At 34.7% G+C, this 22,151-nt stretch overlaps 1 protein-coding gene across 6 annotated transcripts in view; it reads right to left on the bottom strand.

The window, feature by feature from the left end:
- LAMA2 (laminin subunit alpha 2) overlaps window positions 1-22,151 on the bottom strand; it is a 631,365-nt gene that overhangs the window by 233,495 nt on the left and 375,719 nt on the right. For 4 of the 6 annotated variants that reach the window (XM_055391635.2, XM_055391631.2, XM_055391634.2 and 1 more), the window contains exons 15-18: window positions 21,180-21,291; window positions 14,781-14,894; window positions 11,267-11,394; window positions 1,843-1,929 (exon numbers count right to left, since the gene is read on the bottom strand). In XM_055391635.2, the coding sequence (XP_055247610.1) occupies window positions 1,843-1,929; window positions 11,267-11,394; window positions 14,781-14,894; window positions 21,180-21,291 (441 nt within the window). Of the gene's footprint in view, window positions 1-1,842; window positions 1,930-11,266; window positions 11,395-14,780; window positions 14,895-15,084; window positions 15,139-21,179; window positions 21,292-22,151 lie in introns of all 6 variants that reach the window. The other 2 variants (XM_055391626.2, XM_055391629.2) reach the window with 1 other exon arrangement.

Raw genomic sequence — 22,151 nt, 5'->3', positions numbered from 1 at the left:
CTTCCCTCTCTTCTACTTCAACAGGCACATCTCTAACAAAAAATGTTTCCCTCATATTTTAGATCTATCTAAGCTGTTCTTTTGGCTTACATAAATACAATGAAATTATAAATCTTAAATATTCCCGGAAAACCCTAATCTAAATTCTGGCTAGAAAAATATGGTATCAACTGTGGAAAAACTTGAGCTGGAGAGAAGATATGCCATTCATTACACTGCATATGCATGTTGCCATCTTCTGAATCAGATTAATACAGATTTTAGACAGGAAATCATACTTTCTGTCAGGTATTTCTCTCCTTGGTGATTTTTACTATTCAAATAGAATTCTCCCAAGAATACAAGCAACCATCCTCACTTGCATTAAAGAAAGATGTGAGGTGCTGAGGGCAAGGATGGGAAAATGCATCTATTTATATCCAATGTCTAGCCTTGTACCCAGCACATGGTAGTTGCTAAACAGATGTTTGTTAAATAAAATGTAGGGTTTTAAATTATAGATGGTTCAGAAACTATTGTCTAACATGTATAGGGAGTATAGTACATAAAGCAAAGCAATATAAATACATCAGAGATTATGCTCACCTAGATAAGTGGATTTAATAGCCTTGTATGACAGAGCAGCTGTCATTTTCCAGTTGCTAAAAAAAGGTTGCCTGTAGTGAACTGGGGGGTTTAGGCACTTGATGTAAATCTGTCTTGGCAATGATATGTTCTCCTATTATAGTAAGTAATATGCACATGCCTTTCTTTAAACACACACACAGACACACACACACAATTAAAGATATCTAGTTTCTTGATTGCAAATAAATGCTGCTTGTTTCATTTTTTTTTCTTCCATTCCTAATTTACAGATGCTTCCATACTCACAAATAGTACTTGTTGCTGCTAGGAACTGTCATTGGCACTTTGTCCACAGACTGCTAGTTGCTAGCTAAATTCTCTCTCGGTGATAGGCTCCTGCTTCATTAATTTTATGCATCCTGGTTGAAACAGGGGTGATAGCTGCCAAGATGACAGGAAAAGACGGGCAGAAACAGCCCTCTTCAGGGTTAGCCTCAGTGATGATGAGTGAAAGTAGGTCACTTCCTTTGCACCCCTCCCTCCCAGGAAGGGTAGCAGCAGGGACTATTTCCAGTGCTGAAACCAGAGGGAGGTTTTTGTTTTTGGCAATGATGTCAAGGGGGAAGTTTGTATCATTTTTATGCTGAGGCTGAATATATAGAAGAATTATTTCTTCAAAAATATTTCAGGAGGAAATATAATCACACAAATTACATAAAATAATACTCTTGTTTCCGCTGCAAAGCAACCCAGTAAAATCAACAGGAATTAAAATACTGGTTTCGGAGTAATTAGAAGAGGATATAAATCATGATAATAAATTACATTTTGTTTCTATTTTCAAGTATATTTAAAGTAAATTATGAACCACTTGCTGAACTATGAACTATGCATTTAAGCTACATTTTAAGGACAAAAAGCTAATTATGAAAAATAAATGGTGCCTACACAGACAGTAAGATAAATCTTAAAGTGCATGACTTTCCACTTGGGCAATACTTTCTACAAAGATTGTAGGTTAATACTTAACCTTTAAGATTAAAACATTAATCAGATATTCTCTGAGTGAATGAAGATTTATGAAGCAATTTCTGAAAAATAAATAAATTACAAAAATATAATGCATTTGTTTGACAAGTGTGTTGAGAAACTTTATTTCACCTCATTGAGTGTGGCCATTTTTCTCCAAAGGATGATGCAAAGGATGATTGTATCTGTGGTTTTATAACTCCCAAGGTAGAAATCATTTTGCAAGACAATGTAGTATACTCTTACCTCTCACAGCGTGGTCCTGTGTACCCGACAGGGCATCCATCACAGATCAATCCAAGACTCCGGTCTAAATGGCACGTTGGGCTAAAGCTATGTTGATGTTGTTGCAGAAAACAGGGACAAGGAAGAAGGACATACACAAAGTCATTAGCATTTTCTCATTTTCCTCTCTCCACTACTGCTCTGACAAAAGAGTACAGGCTGGTCATTCTCACCCCAGAGACAGAGATTAGGGTCTGGCCAATGGAGGATGAAATAACATTGCTATTTCTGCAGACGTGAATATAGCCCAGTGGAGAGCAGTATCCCTGTGACATGTTATTAACTGACTTTCGACTGCTCTGGGTAGTGATCATCAGTAACAAGTGGAAATGTATAGCTGCTTTTTAGAAATTCCTCCAGGCCTGGCACATATGCAGCCTCACATAATTTCTTCTGTAGCCAAATCCCTCTGAATTTGAAGCAGCCTGGAGAAATTTGTTAGTGATTTTGGAAATCTCAGTATGTGGTAGTGGTGGTGGCAGTGCTTCCTTCTTCAGCTACTGCCATAGTGGGGTGTGCCTGTGTGCAGGCTGCGGCATGTGCTTCCTTGCAGGTATGCCCTCACACTGATGGAATCCTCAGGAAAGCTTTCAGAAGAGATCAAGTGTGCATATTCTACCTAAACTTATCATAAACCTAACCAAACAAAAGCAACCTTGCCATCTCATACCCTCTGGCATGTTTCAAAATTCACTTCTCTCTTTGCACATATTTCTAATTTGGGTCTGAAGCAATAGAGCTGAACACCAGATGAAGAACCAACAGAGAACTCAGGTGCTAGCTTTAGCTTTCAGCAACATGTTTCACTCCAGCCATGCTTCTTTGCCTTGTGAGAGGCACCTCTCATACATGAATCCCTACCCCAAGATTGACACACAGTAATGCGGTTCTCGACTGGCTCTCTGAAGGGCCATCAACCATTTTGAATTCTGTAAGGTCTGCTGCGCTACCGTTTTAAAGGGAAATGCCCTCAATTAATCTTTCTCTTATTATGTTTTCCCTAAGTAGATTTGTTTTCTAATATATGTCAGGGCAATTCAATAGAGACTTGCTTGATGGCTAAATGAATTAAAGACATAACAACAAATTAAACATTCCAAGTCCTGATTTGATCCTGCTCCTGACACTTGAATTACTTTGAAATACTTTCTTAACTTTGATGCAGATCAGATCATGAACACTATTTCTGAATAGTATTTCTCTGGCTTAACTCAGGGTAGTTCTGTAAAGATTTAATAGTTCTTCCTATTTTTGGGATACTAGCAAGATATTAGGACCAGGTAAGTCTATCATTTTAAACATTTCAACTCAGTGGAAAGTCTAAATGAATCTGCTGGGTCAAGGAGATAAAGGCTGGTCTGGGATGCTTTGAATTTATAAATATTATCTGGATCAAAGATTCCACATTAAGGAGTTCTGGTAGCTGTGATGAACAGCAGACAAGACATACCCAGCGTGTGCACTGCGAGTAAAGAATCTCATTTTATAAAGCATCCTGTACTTTGCTACGCATGACCCAAAGACAGTTCACTATGGGTGATTTTCTTGACGGGATTGTGATTGCACTGAAGATGCACAGGTTAAAATAAAATTAAAAAAAAGGATTTCCTCTCATCCACATCCGGTGATTTGCTGTTACTGTTTTCAGACATAAAAGTGAGAACTGCATTTTGACCAGTCTCTGTAGCATATATATGTCTTCTTTGAAAATTGGCATTCTGTAACTATCTCATCATCTACTGAGAAACTGACTCCAACCAGAAGCACTGGGTTTCCCACCTCTGTGGGACTACACTGATTGAAAGAAAACCATACCAATTATTTTTTATAATCCTAAATCAGTTTATCATAACTCTTGTCAATGGTGGTTGACAAGGCTTCTGACATTTTTAAAAATATTTTATTTTATTTTATTTGAGACAGAGTCTTGCTCTGTTGCCCAGACTGGAGTGCAGTGGCGCAATCTTGGCTCACTGAAACCCCTGCCTACTGGGTTCAAGCGATTCTAGTGTCTCAGCCTCCTGAGTAGCTGGGATTGCAGGCAGGTGCTACCAGGCCCGGCCCATTTTTGTATTTTTAGTAGAAATGGGGTCTCACCATATTGGCCAGGCTGGTCTTGAACTCCTGTCCTCAAGTGATCCACCTGCCTTGGCCTCCCAAAGTGCTAGGATTACAGGCATGAGCCATTGCACCGGGCCTTGACACTTTAAAGCTATTCATAAAATAGATTTCAGATTCTTAAATACACTCACATGTCAGTTAAAACCAACATAAGTAAAAGGTGCTCACTGACAAAAATCAACACTTTTTAGAGAAAAAAATCAGGCAATAAAAATATGTTAAATTTGACTAGCTCCTTACAGTTCAGAATACTTTTACAATTTTATCACATTTTCACAAAATCCTATGAGCTGGTTAGGGCAGGCACAGTTTTTCTTAACCAAGGTCATATACAAAATTTCCAGGAGAATTTAGTATGGGATCTAGGACTTTAGATTCTTAAGGTGATATTCTCTTCTTCCTATAACCAATTGTCATTGAAACCTACTGGTAAGAATTAAGTAAGTTTAAGTTTCTAGTAATATAGATACTTGACATAACGCATCCAAATAAAACTTTCTCATAAAATGTATCTGTATTTGTGCTTTGATATTCTTTCAACAACATAAACTGAAGATTCACTCTCTTATTGCTGTAATTGCAGTTACAGCTATGGCAGAAGATGGCATTCAACAACAAAAATAAAATTAGAGTGAGAAATAAACATGCACAATAAAAAACATCTACAGAATTTGCATTGGCAAATGCAGTGACTTAGCACTGATTTTGGCCAAGACATGAAGCTAATTGTTCCGTGACACAAAGAGGAAATTGTGAGAACATCATTGACCTCAAGTGATTCCAAGTTTATGTCATTTAACTCTATTTGGCTAGCTCCACACCAGCAGAAAATGTTCTTCATCCTGGATTATCCAAACCACGCCACAGGAAACACAAGAAAGCCAAGAGCAGCGGGCATTTTCCACAAATAGGGGAGGAGGGGAAGCTGTTATTGGGATAACCAATAAAAAGCTAGACATGAAAATAATCCCTCTTAGTGGCTGAATATATACTTTTATTTTTATAATGATCTACTTATAAGCATGTATATATGTATGCATATATATGTGTACATACATGTGTATACATGTGACTATGTCAACAATCTATATATGTTTATGTATGTGAATGCATACATACAGAAACAATTAACCTTGTTCTAAAAAGAATTTAATTCTATCTGTCAAAATATGTGCATTAAGAATAAAGCAAGGTTAAAGAGAAAAAAATACTAAAAAAAAGATAAACTTAAGGGTGTATTTAGAATTCAAAATGCATGTTATAACGTATGCTCATTTGATAATGGTGGATCAACATTTGGCTTTGAGGTTTTTCACAGCTAATGCAAAAGGGAACAATCAACAGGTAAATGATTCAGAGCAGCCAGAAGCCAAAAGCAAAACAATTGCTCAATAGAAGCTCAACAATTCCTGATTAGCAGACATTAGGGAAACTTCTTCTGTGGGTCCTGAAATTCAGTTCTAACGTTAAATGCTCCCACAGACAGTTAATCCAATACTCTAAAATAAAATTAAACACATATTAAGTCAATGTGTGAGAATATTTTGTGTGTCTTTAACTGTCATGCATTTGGAATAAAATATAATGAATTGCTTCTTGGGATTGTATGTGATATAAAACAAGCACTCCTTTAATCATGGGTATAAAATTAAAGCTTCCATCATTAGGGTTAGAAAATCAGGGCATGTTCTGTATTTGCATACACAACAGGGGATCAGGACTCCTTTCAACTAATTATTATCTTGAACAGTTGGGTAGGATAAGAGAAACCATTTTGAGTGGCTACACAATGTCAGTGGAGAAGCTGGAGATGAGGGTAATGAGAATATTCACACATAACTGAAAAGGGGCAGGGACTGAGAGGAAGAGGAGAAAAAGAAAAAATTCATTTACTTCATGATTTTGGTGTTAGCGTCATAAATTTCTAAAGTTTCTAAGTATTTTCTTCTTCAGTTCCATGATCTCTCCCACTTATTCTCAGGAGAATCATTAAGCAAACACTTATTTCTTTAATTACCTTTAAGTACTATGAAATCTGATTTAATCTCCACAATTGCATTTTTTAATTAGACTTGATTTATTTTCTAAGTATGTCTTTGAACAATATATTTCTCTAAACCTGTTTTCCATTCTGCAAAATGGAATAATATGATTGATTTGATAAACCCTTTTATACTGAAAAAGTATGAAAGCATATTGCCATAATAAATTATAGATATGACTTATTAATTTTTTTAAAAACTTTGCCTTTTTTTTTTACAAATTTTTAAACAAATTAAGATATGTTGATTTAACGTGAAAGGTATTTAGTTAAGTTAAAGAATTAAATCTGCAGTTTTCTCATCCTGCTCTAGTCCCTTATATTAACATAGCTGTTAATATAACTGTAACTATGTAGCATAATTAACATAACTCTTGCCAAACAGTGAAGATTTACTGATTTTTACAGTGAACATTTACAGTTTGTCTGACATTAAATTCTATTGATTTTTTTTTTTTTGCTTCTTTTCAATGTTTCTGTAATTGTTTCTATTACTGTAGCCCCATTGGAAGAAGCACAGAGAGGTGAGTCAAAATATATGAGTTCCAATATTGGTTCTGCCACAAGCAAGCTGTATAATCACTATCAAGGCACTTAATTTCTCTGAACTTTAGTTTTTTCCTTTGGCATATGGAACCAGGAAGACCCATCATAATCTCCCATGTGCACATAAAACAATGTGTAGGAAAGAGCACTAAAACATCTAGAGCATTCTCAATTTTCTAGAGAATATGGCTGAATTGAATGTTTCCTTAAATTTACCTATTGTCTTGGAATATATTTCTCTATATTAATTTTAACAACGTGCATTCAATATGATCTCTTGAGTGAGCCCAAAGGTCAACTCAAATTTGAGTTTCATTCTTTCAAAAACTTAAATTTCAGCATTCCTGACCCACACAAGCCAGTAGTATTTACAGTGATATTAGTAGATACAACTTATTGAGGGCCTATCTCTGTCCAGCCTTGTGCCAATAATATATTTTATTATATAACTGATGAAAATCTATAACAACTTCAATAATATTATATATTCAAACACATCCTAAGTATTCAAAGGCAGAGATTCACATGTCTCTTTCATATTTTATTTAACCTATAAGCTATGTGATGCCAGAAATTAATGAATATAAACATTCGAAATAGTTACATTGTTATTTGCTTCTCTCCAGATAACTTTTACTGCCTAGTTACAATCTATAGCTAGAATATATACATCAACAAGATGAGAAGGCCAAGCATAGTGATCACCGTAAATAGTTGATGAAGTTGATATATATGTATAATTTAAATATTATATGCTTCCTATAATTTAAATTATATATCATATAATTTAAATATTATATGATGTATTCATACATCATAATAATTATACCAATCTATCTCTATCTTCTTACATATTTGATTTATTTAGCAATATTATCTACGAAATTTGGAGCCAAAATGCTTGTGATCTATAAGATTTATGGCCAGGGATTAAATAGATGAATCACCAAGGTAAAACTATCACTAAGCTTTAGACTTCCCACGAAGGTTGTGCCAACCTTTAGCTCCCTTTTTTTTTTTCTCTGAATAACCTGTGGAAATTAAAATCTCGTCTTCAGGATTGTATGCAAATATTCAATTCATATCTCAGAGTTTCTAGCTCACATTATAACAGTAATGTTTTTTATAAAATATTTTTAAAAAGGATAGTTTCCCTAGGTCATTAAGTGTCTTGTTTAGTGATTTTTTTTTTTAAACATTTCAGGTTGTTAGATGAAAATGGATTTTTCTCATCACAGCTGTGCAGCTAAACAATGATAATTTTCTAGTTGTTTTAAATGTAAAATTGTTTTAAATGTAAAAGACATTATAACTCTCTCACAAAACTTCTAGGATGTATAAACTAAGTGAATTATCACTGCCCTCTCTTTCTACTTGTTAAAATACCACATTGAAAGCTGGAATTTAAAATAAATTGCTATTCTAGTCCCAATTCTACTACTAGAAGTAAAATTATTATTTAGTAATTTGCTAATTTTAATATTTTATAATATTAATATTTGATAATTTGGTAATTATTAATATTTACTAATTATTAATTGCTTACTTTAAGTGAAAACATTTTGAAAATGAAAGAATTATTAAATACTTGGTGTTACTGGTATTGTTATCACTGTGTTATATGCATTTTTAAAAATCAGGATCAACATAATTATACCAAATTAGAATACACATCTTTTAGGAAATAATATTATTGGACACTGGAAACCCAATCCCTTTGGCACTGATGGATTGTGTTTTAATGCTTGCAGACTTTCTTTCTTTTTCAGGAACAACAATTAGAACCCATTATCCAAGTAAATGCACAACAAATAAAGAGACAACAATGGGTCACGAATGCCTATAATTATCCAAGCAAAATTATCTCCCTAATGTTTCCTCTGCATTTATAGTAATGTTGGTCGGACTTGAGGGTAAATCCATAGGGTTTACATACTCAATGAATTATATAATTCTAATATGTATTCAGCTGGAATTCACATGGTGCAATGGGCAGCCAGCTCTGCTGGATTGATAGTGGTGCTACTGCTCATGACATCTTGGCTGAGAAGGAGATGCAATACAAGTGGCCAGATGCAATACTTCTGCTTTCCTCAAATGCAACTTAGTCGTGAACAATGAGTTTCATGTAAATGAAGATGGTTAAGAGAATGCCATTCAGCCATGGCAAACAAGCAGGTCTTCCATTGGGTGATCTAACCCTTCGCATATATACCAAAGTGCAGGTTTTGTGTCATGTTATGACTATCATAGGCTTGAGTAGCCTTTAATTATGAAGGAATATATTTCATTTGTTCTCCTATAGTAATTATTTTCCAACAGGTTTCTCTCTTGCCTTCGTCCTCTTCTCTAACATCCTTGGTTGTTAAAGAATCTTCAGTTTTGAGCCCATTCAGGCTCATGCCTTAGGCCCTGGAAATGTTCTGATCACTAGTATACATTAATCAGTGGTCCCCAAAATTTTTGGCACCAGGTACTCGTTTTGTTGGAGACAATTTTTCCACAGACGCAGGGGAGGAGTTTGGGATAAAACTGTTCCACGTCAGATCATCAGGCATTAGTTAGACTCTCATAAGGAGCATACAAGCTAGATCCCTCGCAGGTGCAGTTAGCAATAGGGTTTGAGCTTCTGTGAGAATCTAATGCCTGCCTGATCTGTTAGGAGGCTGAGCTCAGGTGGTAATGCCCACTACTCACTTCCTGCTAGGCGGCCCGGTTCCTAACAGGCTAGAGATGGTTGACGACCCCTGCATTAAACCAATGTCTTATTTTCTCAAAACCTTGCTAGATAAATTGACTTATCCAATGAATTAATTACTGCTTTTAGTGTTATCACTTAAAATGCAGTGTGTATTTTTTTTTAAAGAAGTCTTCATTGTAGACCATAGAGATTTGGAAAGCACATGGATTTTAAAACTAAAATTCCAACTCTGATACTTTAACGCTTTATGACTCTGAGCAGGTTAATAACAATCAGCTCTTAGACTGGGTTCATCATACCCAGTCACAGTTTAGGTGGTTTACACATTTTAATTATGTCTTTCCCACATCAACCCTATGAGAGTCCTATTATTATAACTAAGGATGACAAAATTGAGGCACAGAGAGTTTCAGTGACTTGCCTAAAGTTGCACAGCTGGAAAGTATGGAACCCAGCATTTAAACCAAAGAGTCTGGCTCCAGAATTGGCATCATAATGCCATTTTTCTACTAACGGCCTTCATTTCTTAATCTATACAATGAGGATAATAATATCTACCTTACTGAGTTATAGTTGAAGGTGAAATAATACCAAATACAGTGTTTGGCCTAGAATATAGTAGTCTGCTTTTATTAAACAGTAGTGCTTTCTCTTCTTTTCCAAACAATGAGTAAGGCAAAAAATTCTGAGTAAAGAAGGTCATTGGGAGGATAAGCATTTCATGTGGATTAACAGTAGGAAGCACAGTTTCAAGGAGAACATTTAAACTTAATGTTAGAATTATCTCAAAGCCTTTAGCTTATAGTATTCATTGAATCTAACAAAAGACCATTTTAATTAGGCGCATTCTGGGTAAGAGTTTGAAGTATGACCTACTTGATCACATCTACACATTAAAAGACTATAGCTGACAGATTTCCCTTAAAGATCATTGAAAATTTTTGCTCTGTCAGTGTTGTCACAGTGCCTAGAGATAGCTGGAAAGTGTACAATACGATATGAACCTTATTAAGCACTAAGCTCACCTTTAAGAGAGTTCTTCAGAAAAGAATTTCCTTTTATTTAAAAGTATAGTTATTTATAATCACCTTTGAGTAAAAATTGTTGATTTTTATTCAACACAGCCTGTAGTCCAGCTGAGGCAGGAGAATGGCTTGAACCCGGGAGGCAGAGCTTGCAGTGAGCCAAGATTGCACCACTGCACTCTAGCCTGGGCAACAGAGCGAGACTCTGTCTCAAAAAAAAAAAAAAAAAAAAAAAAAAGTATCCCAATTTAAAAACAAAACAACATTTTTGGTTGGGGTGTGCTTAGCTGTTTACTGAGAGAGGCTGCCCTGAGGGAATGTGAATTCAAGCAGCCAGATATAGCATTCCTCTAAAAGGTAAGGAAATGAGGAAGTCAAGTGTCCTTTCTTGTTGTTGTTTGTTTTGTTAAATCTGCTCTAAGAGGTGGTTGTTCTAGGTGAACAACGAATTTTTCTAAAAAGAAGTGATAGAATGGGTACTTAAAAGTCAGTTAAATCAGTCCCTTCATTTTACTTTTTGAGAGGTTTATGACTTGCCCAAGATTCACAAAAAAATAGTGTATGGGTAGAACCCAAATTAGCTGTATTTATATCCTTTTACTAAGGTATGAAGATGGGTATGTGTCTGTGTGTAGGTGTGTACATGCATGCACATGTATGTGTTTGTATAAAATATTTATGTTCTTTGGAATTGGTGTAGAAATTCTATTTGAGTTCTACTCTTAGAAATTAAATCACCAAAACTAGAGCTAAAAAAATTACAAATTCTTAGAAATCCTCATAGTTTTAAATATCTTAGGTTTGAAAAAATTCATATAATTTTCCTGAAAAAATTCATGTCTGTGTTTATTATTTATATACATGGGATAAAAGGAAGTGTATATTTGCTATGAAAAGTGTACTTGCAGAAATGGATGCTGAACTTATTCACGGGGTAAGTTTGTTACTTACTTATTGGATGGGATATTGAGTGGACAGGCACAGGGTTGACAGTCTTCAGAGGTTCCTTTAGTAGGCTCGCCATAGAAACCAGGAAGACATTTATCACAATATGGGCCACCTGTGTGATCCTTACAGTTCTGAGAAAGAAATGAGCATCAGAGTTTATTATTTTGGTGTCAGGGATCAACATGTTGCCAAAAATAGGTCTACAAAGTCATTAGTCTGCTCCCTGCCAGCAAGAATAATTTTTCCATGTTAAATGGTCAATTTTACAGCAGGGAAATAGCATTGAAAGTTAATTTAATATCTAGCTTATAAACAACACAGTAGTTTCAGCATATGCATACTTACAAAAAGATGATTGAAATTCATTTTAATGTTTTTCATTATGCAAATCTTACTTCATTTTTTCTTTATTTTCCTTAAGAAAATACATGATATTGCATGTGTGTGTGTGTGTGTGTGTGTGTGTGTGTAGTCATAGAGCACTAATAACATACGTTTAATGGAAATTGTAGCTGATTCTAGGTAAAAATCAATTGTTCAGCTTGAAATTGCTGATTTAATGGGAACTGTGGCTAATCATAGAAATCCTCCGGGGCTATGCCCTCTTAGCTCAGACATGAATTTTGGCCTCAGTGGACTCTGATGGTTTGGACAATGCACTACTGTATTACATCTGTGAGAAGCTTGCTTGACTCATAATTAAACATTGAGAAAATTGAAAAATTTTAAACATCACGTGCCAATTTCATCAACTAAATGTGGATATGTATTTCTGTAGTAACTGGTGATATTTGAAAACAGGCTTTTCTCTAAGTTATTTAAAATTCTTTCTCAAATTTATTTTTAACAAAACTTTTTAAAAGATAGCATTAAGGTCAGCTTCACTATGAATAGTCGCCTTAATAATGCAGTATATTGGGATTTAATGTGCAAAACATGGATCCATTTGAAGAAAGATTTTTCCCCGATTTGATTTTTGTTTTACTTCCTTTCAATTTTTAAGTTTAGCTAAGCTAAGCTATTACTAAAGAATTGTTTGTTTTTTTGTAAAATTATTTGCATGTTATCTCACTGATACAACTAAAATTATGTCTTCAAATACTTAAGGGTTTTAAAAAATCGAATCAAAAATTAATTTTGCCTTAAACATGTTGAAAATGGTATTTCTAACATTCAACTGAAAATCTTGCATAATTGAGAGGGTTTTTTATTTCCAATTATTGATTTAAAAGACAAATAACATGTAGTTCTTACATTTTCTAATGTCACGTTTCATCAAATAAAAATCATCTTAAAACTCAAGTATTTTTGTAGTTGAAACCAGAAAACTGCATCAGACAACCTATATAATGGAAATCAAAAAAAAAGATGGAAGCTTCACTCTGATGGATTGGTTATTTTTACAGGTGTCCTGTTACGAAAGTGCTTTACAAAATTTTGCTCACATTACATATCACAAGAACTATGAGAAGAAGCAAGCATGAAATCTTCCCATGTGACATTGAATACTTCCTGGCTTACTTCAAATGTACTTTGAGTTAAAATGTCTTTTAAATATAGACCTACGCTATTGCAGAAGTTTAGATTTTGTTCTGGTGCCAAAAATATTTTTCAGATTAATTTATAATCAAATTTTAAAGCAAGTTAAGCTTTATAAATTTATAAATTTATTTTTCATGCTAAAAACCATGCTACTTAATGCTGGGTAAAAACCACGAAAAATAAACAAGAAGCTAAAATGCAGGGTCAACTGAGCAGTAAGAATGCCCTTGATGAGCAACATTCAAATATTCTTCTCTTCGTGTATTGTATCAGAACCCATATACTCAAAATGGAATATCAGCACTTAGTTATCAATACAATTTTGGAGAAAGGGCACTTGAAAGTCAGTATATCCTACATGATCACCTATTTACTAGCTATGATGGAAAATTCAGGAAACACCAGATTCTGTCTTTATCATCAAGATGTCCACTGTTTCCTCAAGATCACTCTGTTATTTGAAGGAGACCTCCTATCTCCCTGTTCATGAAACAAAATCAGTAAACTAGGCAACATTAGTAGGGTCTGTTCTCTCCCTTCCTTCTCTCAAAATTATGCTGAATGACACTGTTTTATTAGTTAAAAAAGGCTTCTAGTTTTAGAAATATCACATCAACAAATGGACTAATTTGCTTTCATCCTAATGAATTCAGCATGAAAATTTGATTTGATTTTATCCTAATGAATTCAACATGAAATATGACTATCTGGAACATTACGAGTTTGGTATTATGGCATACTTATTTTTGTCTTCTTAGGGTAAGTAAAACAACTCCATGTCAGTTTTGGGCTGAGTATTATTTCCTACTGCATGTTAGTGAAGTGTTTAAAGGTAACCCAATATTTTTCCCAAAGTACATTTTAAAAGACTTATGGCATAATTAAAATGAAAATCACTTAGTCTTTCTATTCATAAAAATGTCATTTCAAAAATCTACTGATCCATAAATTAAGGCTCTCATGCTTCATAATGCAATGCAATTAAACAAAATCTTATACAGAGAAAAGGGAAAGAGCATCAATAAACCTAAATGCCAAATTACACTGAAACAAAAGCCCTGAATTTTCATTTTGGATTTTTCCCCAGAAGCTTTTAAGTAGAAGAGAAATGGGGGAAAATGAGCAAGAGAAAGATAGAACATTAAGAATTACAGGTAACAGAGTCCGCCTTAAATTCTTCAGGGAAATGAGAGTATAATATCCTCCTAAATTGGCACCATTTTAAATTGTGCTTCTGCAAGACTAATGAAAGGAGAAGTGTTGTTTCAAGCTTCATGCCATGTCAGACAATATAAAACTAATGTGCCCTTGAGTTAATCAGAATGGTCTATTCAGTGTAATTCTCCAATCCTAAGGTTTCTTAGCAGGATGGAAAGTGCTTTGCACTTTGTAAAGCCTATTTTCTGGTTAACGCTTAGACTTAATTGCAAAGGAGAAGCAGCTCTGGTGAATATGTATTACATATTGTTTTTATTTTTAATCTACAAATGACACTATGTATTTAGTTAAATTCTGAACATTTTAAATAAAAATATGTAGTATGTTTTCATTTTCAACATGAAGAAAACTTAATTATGTTTACTATAAAGGTTATATTTTACACTTTTCATATTATGGGGATATAAATTATTTTCTATTTTAAAAGTACACTGTACTTTTCATAGATTTATGGAAGAAAGTGAAACCATATATATTCATGGTAGTTATACTTCCAATCATAAGTTATGCCTTATAAAAATATATCTGATTCTAATTTAATTCTTGATTTAATATGAATAAACACATCCTCATATTCATTAGGGAGATCACATATGAAAGAGCATTCTCAGTTCCAATTCAGTTCAATACAAAGATCTTTGTCAAAGGACTTCTTGACTCAAGTGTTTAAGGTCCCCAGGGTAGTAGCTGAATTGTAGCATCTGTTGAGGTGATTTCAGCCTTGTCAATCAGCATCCCCAAAGAAGAGAGCACTTACCAGGCATTCTCCAGTGACGTCATCACAGGACTCCGCATGACCAAAGCACTGACATGGCTCACAGATGCCACCAAAAATAGTGCCGTTAACTCGCCTGTGCCTAGGCCAACAAGACTGAGAGAAAGATAAGGCTTTAGTCAATCTTGGAGATTAAAACAAAAAGGTGTTTTTGTTTGTTTGTGTTTGTTTTCTGATAATAGAAAATAACAGGTAGGAAACTCATCAAATGTGCTTGTCAAAGCATTGCCATTATTGAAACATTGCAACAGAGCTATTCCTCCTGACATTGGGGCTTTGCACTGACCTTAGTGTTATTGGCAGGTATGAGATTAGAGGAAGCATTAGCTTGGTGTTTCTTCTGAAATGGTAAAATAAAGCAGAGATATAAAGAATTGAAATGTGACAGTCTCAAAGAAAAAAGCACAGACAGGAAAATAGAAGAAAAAGTACTGTAAAAAAGGCAGCTGATATAAAAGGACTCATCATATAGTCTTAGCCTAAGAGAGTACCCGATGTCATCCCAAGCAATTTTGATTCTCTGGAATGTGTTCAGTTGCCCATATACTAATTGCCCTTAACGTCATCATTTCCAGAAAATCTTTGACATGATTTGGAAGAAAGGCAGCACCCACACTTATATTTGACCACATACACAGCTAATTTCTACACATATATAATTCATGTATTTCATGCTAAATTTCCTCCATCCTATTACGCTTTCTCAAATTTACACAAAAAGTTTATGACTTATTTCTCACATTCTTGATAGCTTATTTTATGGCATTCTTCTATAACTTTGCTTGTATTTTTCATTCCTCGTTTAAAATGTGAAACACTTTATTATATAAAAACTGAATTCTGATTAAAACAGGGTATGTGAGTCTTAGATTCCCTGTGTCAGTGCCTGCTCTAAGTTCCCCATCATCCTTAATTAAGTTTTCCATCTGTGGGGATTACTACAAAGTGGATGAGATGCAAAATAAGCATGAGGCAAATACTGCTGCCCTCTAAGAGCTTATGATCCCCCTCCAGTGAAATTGCATCTTGTGGGTTATTTACTATATTTCTGGATGGTCGAGTGCAACATCATATATCATGAAAAGCCCTTCTTTTCCAATTGAAAAAGGAAACAGAAGAGAAACCACTGAAGTAATAAAGGATATAGAATTGTGTTATGCGTCCGTGGAAATGTTCCTTCTGCCTCAGGATATAAGGACTCTCAAATTTGAACATCAATAACGAACACATAAAAAAATTTATGTACTGATACTTTATATCTGAAAATAAAATAAAATGAACTTTCCCCTTAATTTGAACAGTACCAAAAAAAGTGTCAAATTTCTTTTCAAAATTATTATTATACTTTAAGTTCTGGGATACATGTGCAGAACGTGCAGGTTTGTTACATAGGTATACACGTGCCATGGTGGTTTCCTGAACCCATCAACCCATCATCTACATTAGATATTTCTCCTAATGCTATCCTTCCCCTAGCCCCCCACCCCCCGACAGGCCCCAGTGTATAATGTTCCCCTCCCTGTGTCCATGTGTTCTCATTTTTCAACCCCCACAACCAACCCAAAATTGTCAAATTTCTATCCTGTTCCATTTCCATTTCTCCCAATTAAATCCCTTCCCATTTCTCCCCATTACATTTTTTGCCTCCCTAGATTCATTATAGAAGTGATTTCCTTCTGTAATATACATTTTTAAAAGCTGGTAAAGCTGCATATTCATAAGGGGGTAGAAATTAAGGATGTTGAGAAAAGGGAGAGAACTAATCTACTGTTTTCAGACAGATATTCATAAAGTTTTCCTTAATAAGTTTTTTTGTTTTGTTTTAATACTCTGCAAATGCAGTACTCATACCACGTCTTCTTTCTTCAAACTCCCCAACTCCTTACACCTCTCTTTTAGCCAGTGATTTCAACTTATTACTCACAGAAAAAAATTAAAGCTGCCTTTGCACTAACAAGTCCAGAGATCTAAGCATATATCTCCAAACCTTGTTGCCATATTCCCATTCCAAACAAGTGATGTGGGGAATGTGGGGTCCTTCCTCCTAAAGGAATATTACTCCACTTGTCATCTGATTCCAGCATCTGTTGTCTTCTCAATATTCACTCTCTCTGATGGATTAGTAATAACTTTCCCTTCTACTGGGTCATTACTATCAGCACAAAAAAATATGATCTAGTGTCTCCATCAAAAATAAACAAAACACAAATGACAAAACTGTCCTCTTAGCCTCATATAACTTTTCTAGTCATCTATGTTTTTCTTTTCAGTAACACTACTCTTAACAAGTATTATATTCCTCACCTCTTTTTCACACTTCATTCCATTCTAATCTGTTTTGTGTCACCACCTCTCAATTAAAACTGCTCTTGTCCTTGTCACCAAATTCCATGCAGCCAAATTCGATGGACAATTCTGCAATTGCATTTTATCCAACCTTTCATCAGCCTTGGGCCTAGCTGACTCCTTTTCCTCCCACAATTTCTTTTCTCACCTTCCATGACATCACACTTCCCAAATTTCTAGCATATTTCTTTGCTGTCTCCTCTGCTTTGACCCTGCTTCTTAACGTCAGGAGCTCCTCAGGGCTTGGGCTGGGCTATTTTTCTCTCTTTTTTAAATCAATTGCACTTTCTCCTGGGTAATTTTATTCAGTTCCATAGTTTATGATGCCTTCCAAAAACATATCTCTAGACCAGACAGACATGCTGAATTTAAGACCTGAATATTATAAATACACATTGACATTTACACTTCACAGCCTTTTCAAATCGAAAATTTCTAAACTGGACTATGGATTCCATGCCCCCCGTCCCCCCACACACCAACTATTCCTCAGCTCAGTAAATGACACCACAACCAACTGATCAATCCTTCAAACTGGTCATCTATGACTCATTCTTAAACTCTTTATTTCTTTAATCTCTCCCCTGACATACAGTCTTGAATTAGTAAGTCCTATTTGTTCTACTATCAAAATATATATAGAGTATGCTAACTCTTTTTATATTCCCTGTCATGATCCTAACAGCAACTACTGTCATTGCTGTGTTCACTGCAACTACGTATTAACCCTTCTCCTTCCTATTATTCATGCCCTCCTAAGACACATTCTTCCTACTGTAGCCATAATGCCTTCTTCAAAAAAATGTAACTCAGGCTGGGTGCGTTGGCTCATGCCTGTAACCCCAGAACTTTGGGAGGCTGAGGTGGGAGGATTGCTTGAGCTCAGTAGTTCGAGATCAGCCTATGCAACATATTGAGATCTTGTCTTTATTAAAACAAACAAACAAAAATAGCTGGGCATGGTGGTATACACCTGTAGTCCCAGCTACTCAGGAGGCTGAGGCAGGAGGATCACTTGAGCTCAGGAGTTTGAGGCTGCAGCAAGCTATGACAGCATCACTGCACTCCAGCCTAGGTGACAGAGCAAGACCCTGTCTCAAACAACAAAAAACACCCCAAAACCCAAAAATGTAAATCAGATCATTACACTACTCCACTACTCTGCTGAAAGGCTTGTAATGATGTTCCATGCCATGAGAATAAAATGCTTATTTCTTATCATATGTGCAAATCTCCTCATGGCCTTGCTTTTCCAATCACATCTTGTCCCACTTTTCCCCTTGCTTACAAAGCTCCAGCCATGCTCCTTCTTTCCAGTCCTTACAGACTCCACGATCTATGCTGCTTCCTTAGCATCTGGTTTTACATCGTTGTCCCTCTCATTTTTCAACACTAGATTTAGCTGTCACCACCTCAGGAAGCCTTTCCTGACAACCTTTTACAAAGTAGACTTTCTAACCTTCATACAACCACTTGCAGTAACTTTATCATAGAACCCTGTTTATTTCACCCTGTTTATTTCCTTCATAGAATTTGTCACATTTATTTATATTTGCTTTCTGGCATATCGTTAATGCCACCACTCAGTGCAACGTCCTTGGGGACAGGGACAATATCTGTATTGTTAATGGCACTATTTTCCGTGTGTAGGGTCTTGTTTGTCTCAAAATACACGCTCATCAAATACTAGTCAGCTAAATGAAAGTATGAACAAACAAACAGTTCTATGAGGTGGTTAATATTATTTCCATTTCATGGAAGAAGAAACTGAGATTGCATAAAACTCTTTTTAATAGTATATCCCCTGTCTCATCTGTCAAGTGAAATCTATGATGACAGCACTATGAAAGTAAGAAAATTTTTGAAAGATTTAACTGCAGAACACTTCATAAAGTCAAGTAGAAATGAGAAAAAAGATCCTGAATCAACACTGTGGCCCCAAATGAAGTAAAAGAGAATGTCTACAATGGAGTCATTTGATCCTTTTTTGGCTAGAGGTTCTCAGCAAGCTGGAATTAAGACATTAATGGTCTTTGGCGTTTACTCAGCTTTTAAGGGATCCCAGGATATTAGTGATAACAAGGCTAGAATGACTGGCCTTACAAACTACACTTAATTGAAAAGCAAATGAAATAATGAAAGGATAGGACTGAATAATAGTGAATTTAGGGATAGAAAGTTTTGATAAGGAAAAAATGAATTTTAGAGAGTAGAAGAAATGAAGAACTCAGAGAGAAAACCCAAAGTTCCAAAATTCATTGTCTCTTGATTCAATTAAGTTCTTTTATGGATTATAAAGTGATTTTATTTATCAAACAATTATTGTGTGACAGATACAGGAAGCTTTTATTATCTCTCCTTTTTTTTTCACACTCAAATGCTTCTATCTATCTATTACCATTATTTAGCATCCAATTTAAGATTTCTCCACTCCAGGACACTTTATATCTCTCTCCACTGCAGTAGCTCATCCCTCTGAATGATTATTGCATGTATGTTCTGTAGCACATACTTCTCCCTTAATTATATAGTGCTGAGATCCCATTTTTCATAGGTATTTATTGTCTCCCTAAACAGATTGTTAGCTCCATAAGGACAGGGATTATGTTGTATATACTTATTAATAATTTATACAGGTAAATTTACAGAATTTATCCAACATATCTAGAATGTATTGAAAATATTTTTGAAGGAGAGAAGGAAGAGACTAAAAGCATAGCCAATTAAGCAATTGTAATATTCAAGTAATTTTATATTCAGTGGGCACTTAGAATTTGTATAAAAGATAATGCAAAGGATGAGAACAAAGTATGTGGAAACAAGCCTTAAAACAAGAGTAGAATTAAGTTATTTATTATGCCAATTGAGAGAGGATCTTAAAAGTTCAAATAGTTTGGAATCAAGAGCAAAAGGCTCTTGTTTCATCAAATACATTGTGTATTTTATATGTAAAATCAAATTTGGGTTGACATAGCTAATTGATATCCATAATTATTTTTCTCTCATCTACATGAATTTTGGAAAAGCAAGTACTTCTATAAGTTATATCTAGTTTTATTTCTAGAAAGGTGAATCTGAGCTCAGTTAAAGGAAACACAGCTGTCATGAATATGACTGTGTATCTCTACATGTATGCATTATTTTAAAAGTACGAGAGAACTGACAAAGCAATGCCTAGAGTATTTCTGTAAATGGCATAATGAGGTAGTGTTCTGAAGTGGAACATCTCAGTACACTCAAATGATTCCTTAAAGGCACCATTTTAAAGAAACTAAGCTCCTATTTATCTGCAAGCCATGCGCTCTGTCAAGGAAATAGTGTTCACATTTTTTGACCAGGTTTCAAGTAAAACCAGTTTTCACACAGCCTAAAAGAAAATACACAGAAGCAAATAAAAATTGTTACCTTAAGATGACACACTGCGGTATTAAGTAAGAACCATTAATCTTATTATAAATCTAGGATATTGAGACAACAATAAATATCTCAAACATTAGGTGCTAAACAAATCAAAGACCTGTAGGGCAGTTTTCTATATCAAGGTATTTTTTCCATATATTATATTCTTGACATTCTGAAGATTGTATGCTTCAGATGATTGTGATTTGGTTGTATTCTTAGAAATGAAGTAGAGGAAAAGTGTGATACAGAATTAAAAAATGAGAGAAAAGTAAAAAAAAAATAGAGTGCTAAATTTTGGATAACATTATGACGAAAATGAAGAGAAAATATTTTGAAGTGCTATTCTGCTACCATCCAGCATACAATAGATCAAATATGTAGCAAAGACAGAAACATCAGATTTTCAGTTATAGGCAAAATATCTCAGAAAGAAAGAGTTACAAAATGAAATTATGTGGTTAATACTCTAATTGAAAGCCACAGCTTTTGGTAGATATTCAAGTTTTGTTTTTAAGTGATACATATTATTTGTGTAATTATTGATAGAAAAAAACAGCTCTTATTAGAATAGGTTATTAAAAGCAATGTTGAGGGAACTTTGAAAGCACTAAGGATACATTCTTGCAAGCTTACTTCACAAGAGGAGCCAGTATACCCTGGTGGGCACTGACACACTTCTACAGCTGCTGCAATGCTTCCATCAGTAGGATAGGAGACGGCGGATTCAAGGTTAACAGAGCTCAACCTATGGCAGAGGAAAAAAGAGATGGTGAATAAATAAAGTTCTTAGGTATTATACAGCTGTAGGAATCGTACAGCAACAATGACATAAATATAAGCCAATTATGCATGCTGAGAAAGGAAGCTGATGAATACCATAACCAAAAGCTCTGGTCCTTTGTCATATTAGGTTAAGTTGGCTCAGTCTAAAGTGCTCACAATCACCACCACCTCCAAATGCTGAAAAGATATGAGAATGTTCTTCCTCGTCTCGGCTCTTGGCTATGTGTTTGGATTTTCATTTTTTGGAGATAGACATTTTTAAAATCATATAGTTAAAGGGTCTTTTAAAAAAGAAAACATTCCAATGACTGCTTGATTTCTTTTAGTGCTTAAACAAGGAAAGCAGAAGTAGGCAATATTAATATTCCATCTTAGCTTTTAAATTGAAATAAAAGATGGAAACAATTTTGTTTTCTTTTTCTTAGAGATAAACCTGCTTGTTTGTAGTTGGTATAAGCTAAACTTTCTCAAAGTGCTCAGTTGACTGACTTAGAATGATCTCTGGAATTTGTTTTTGGCCTTAATTAAATCCATTGTTCTCTGTATCTATGGCCTTCATTTTATTGGTACTTTTGTACAGTCTGGTGATTTTAGCAGAGTGATTTGGCATAACTCATTATTTTAGAGAAAAGCTGGTTTGGCCAAATGGAAAATTGGAAAAAAATGCTGTCACACACATATTTCTTTTCTTACTATGCATTCACATTTTAAATAAATGTTATTGGTATCTTACTTGCTTTTCCTATTTTTGTGTAAAAGGACATTTTAAAAGCTTAATTATTAAGAATACAGTTTTGTGAGTCAAATAGACCAAGATTTATA

Source organism: Gorilla gorilla, chromosome 5, assembly GCF_029281585.2.
Source record: "Gorilla gorilla gorilla isolate KB3781 chromosome 5, NHGRI_mGorGor1-v2.1_pri, whole genome shotgun sequence".
NCBI lineage: Eukaryota > Metazoa > Chordata > Mammalia > Primates > Hominidae > Gorilla > Gorilla gorilla.
Note: the sequence above shows the minus strand (reverse complement) of the source record. Positions and strands in the feature narration are given on the sequence as shown.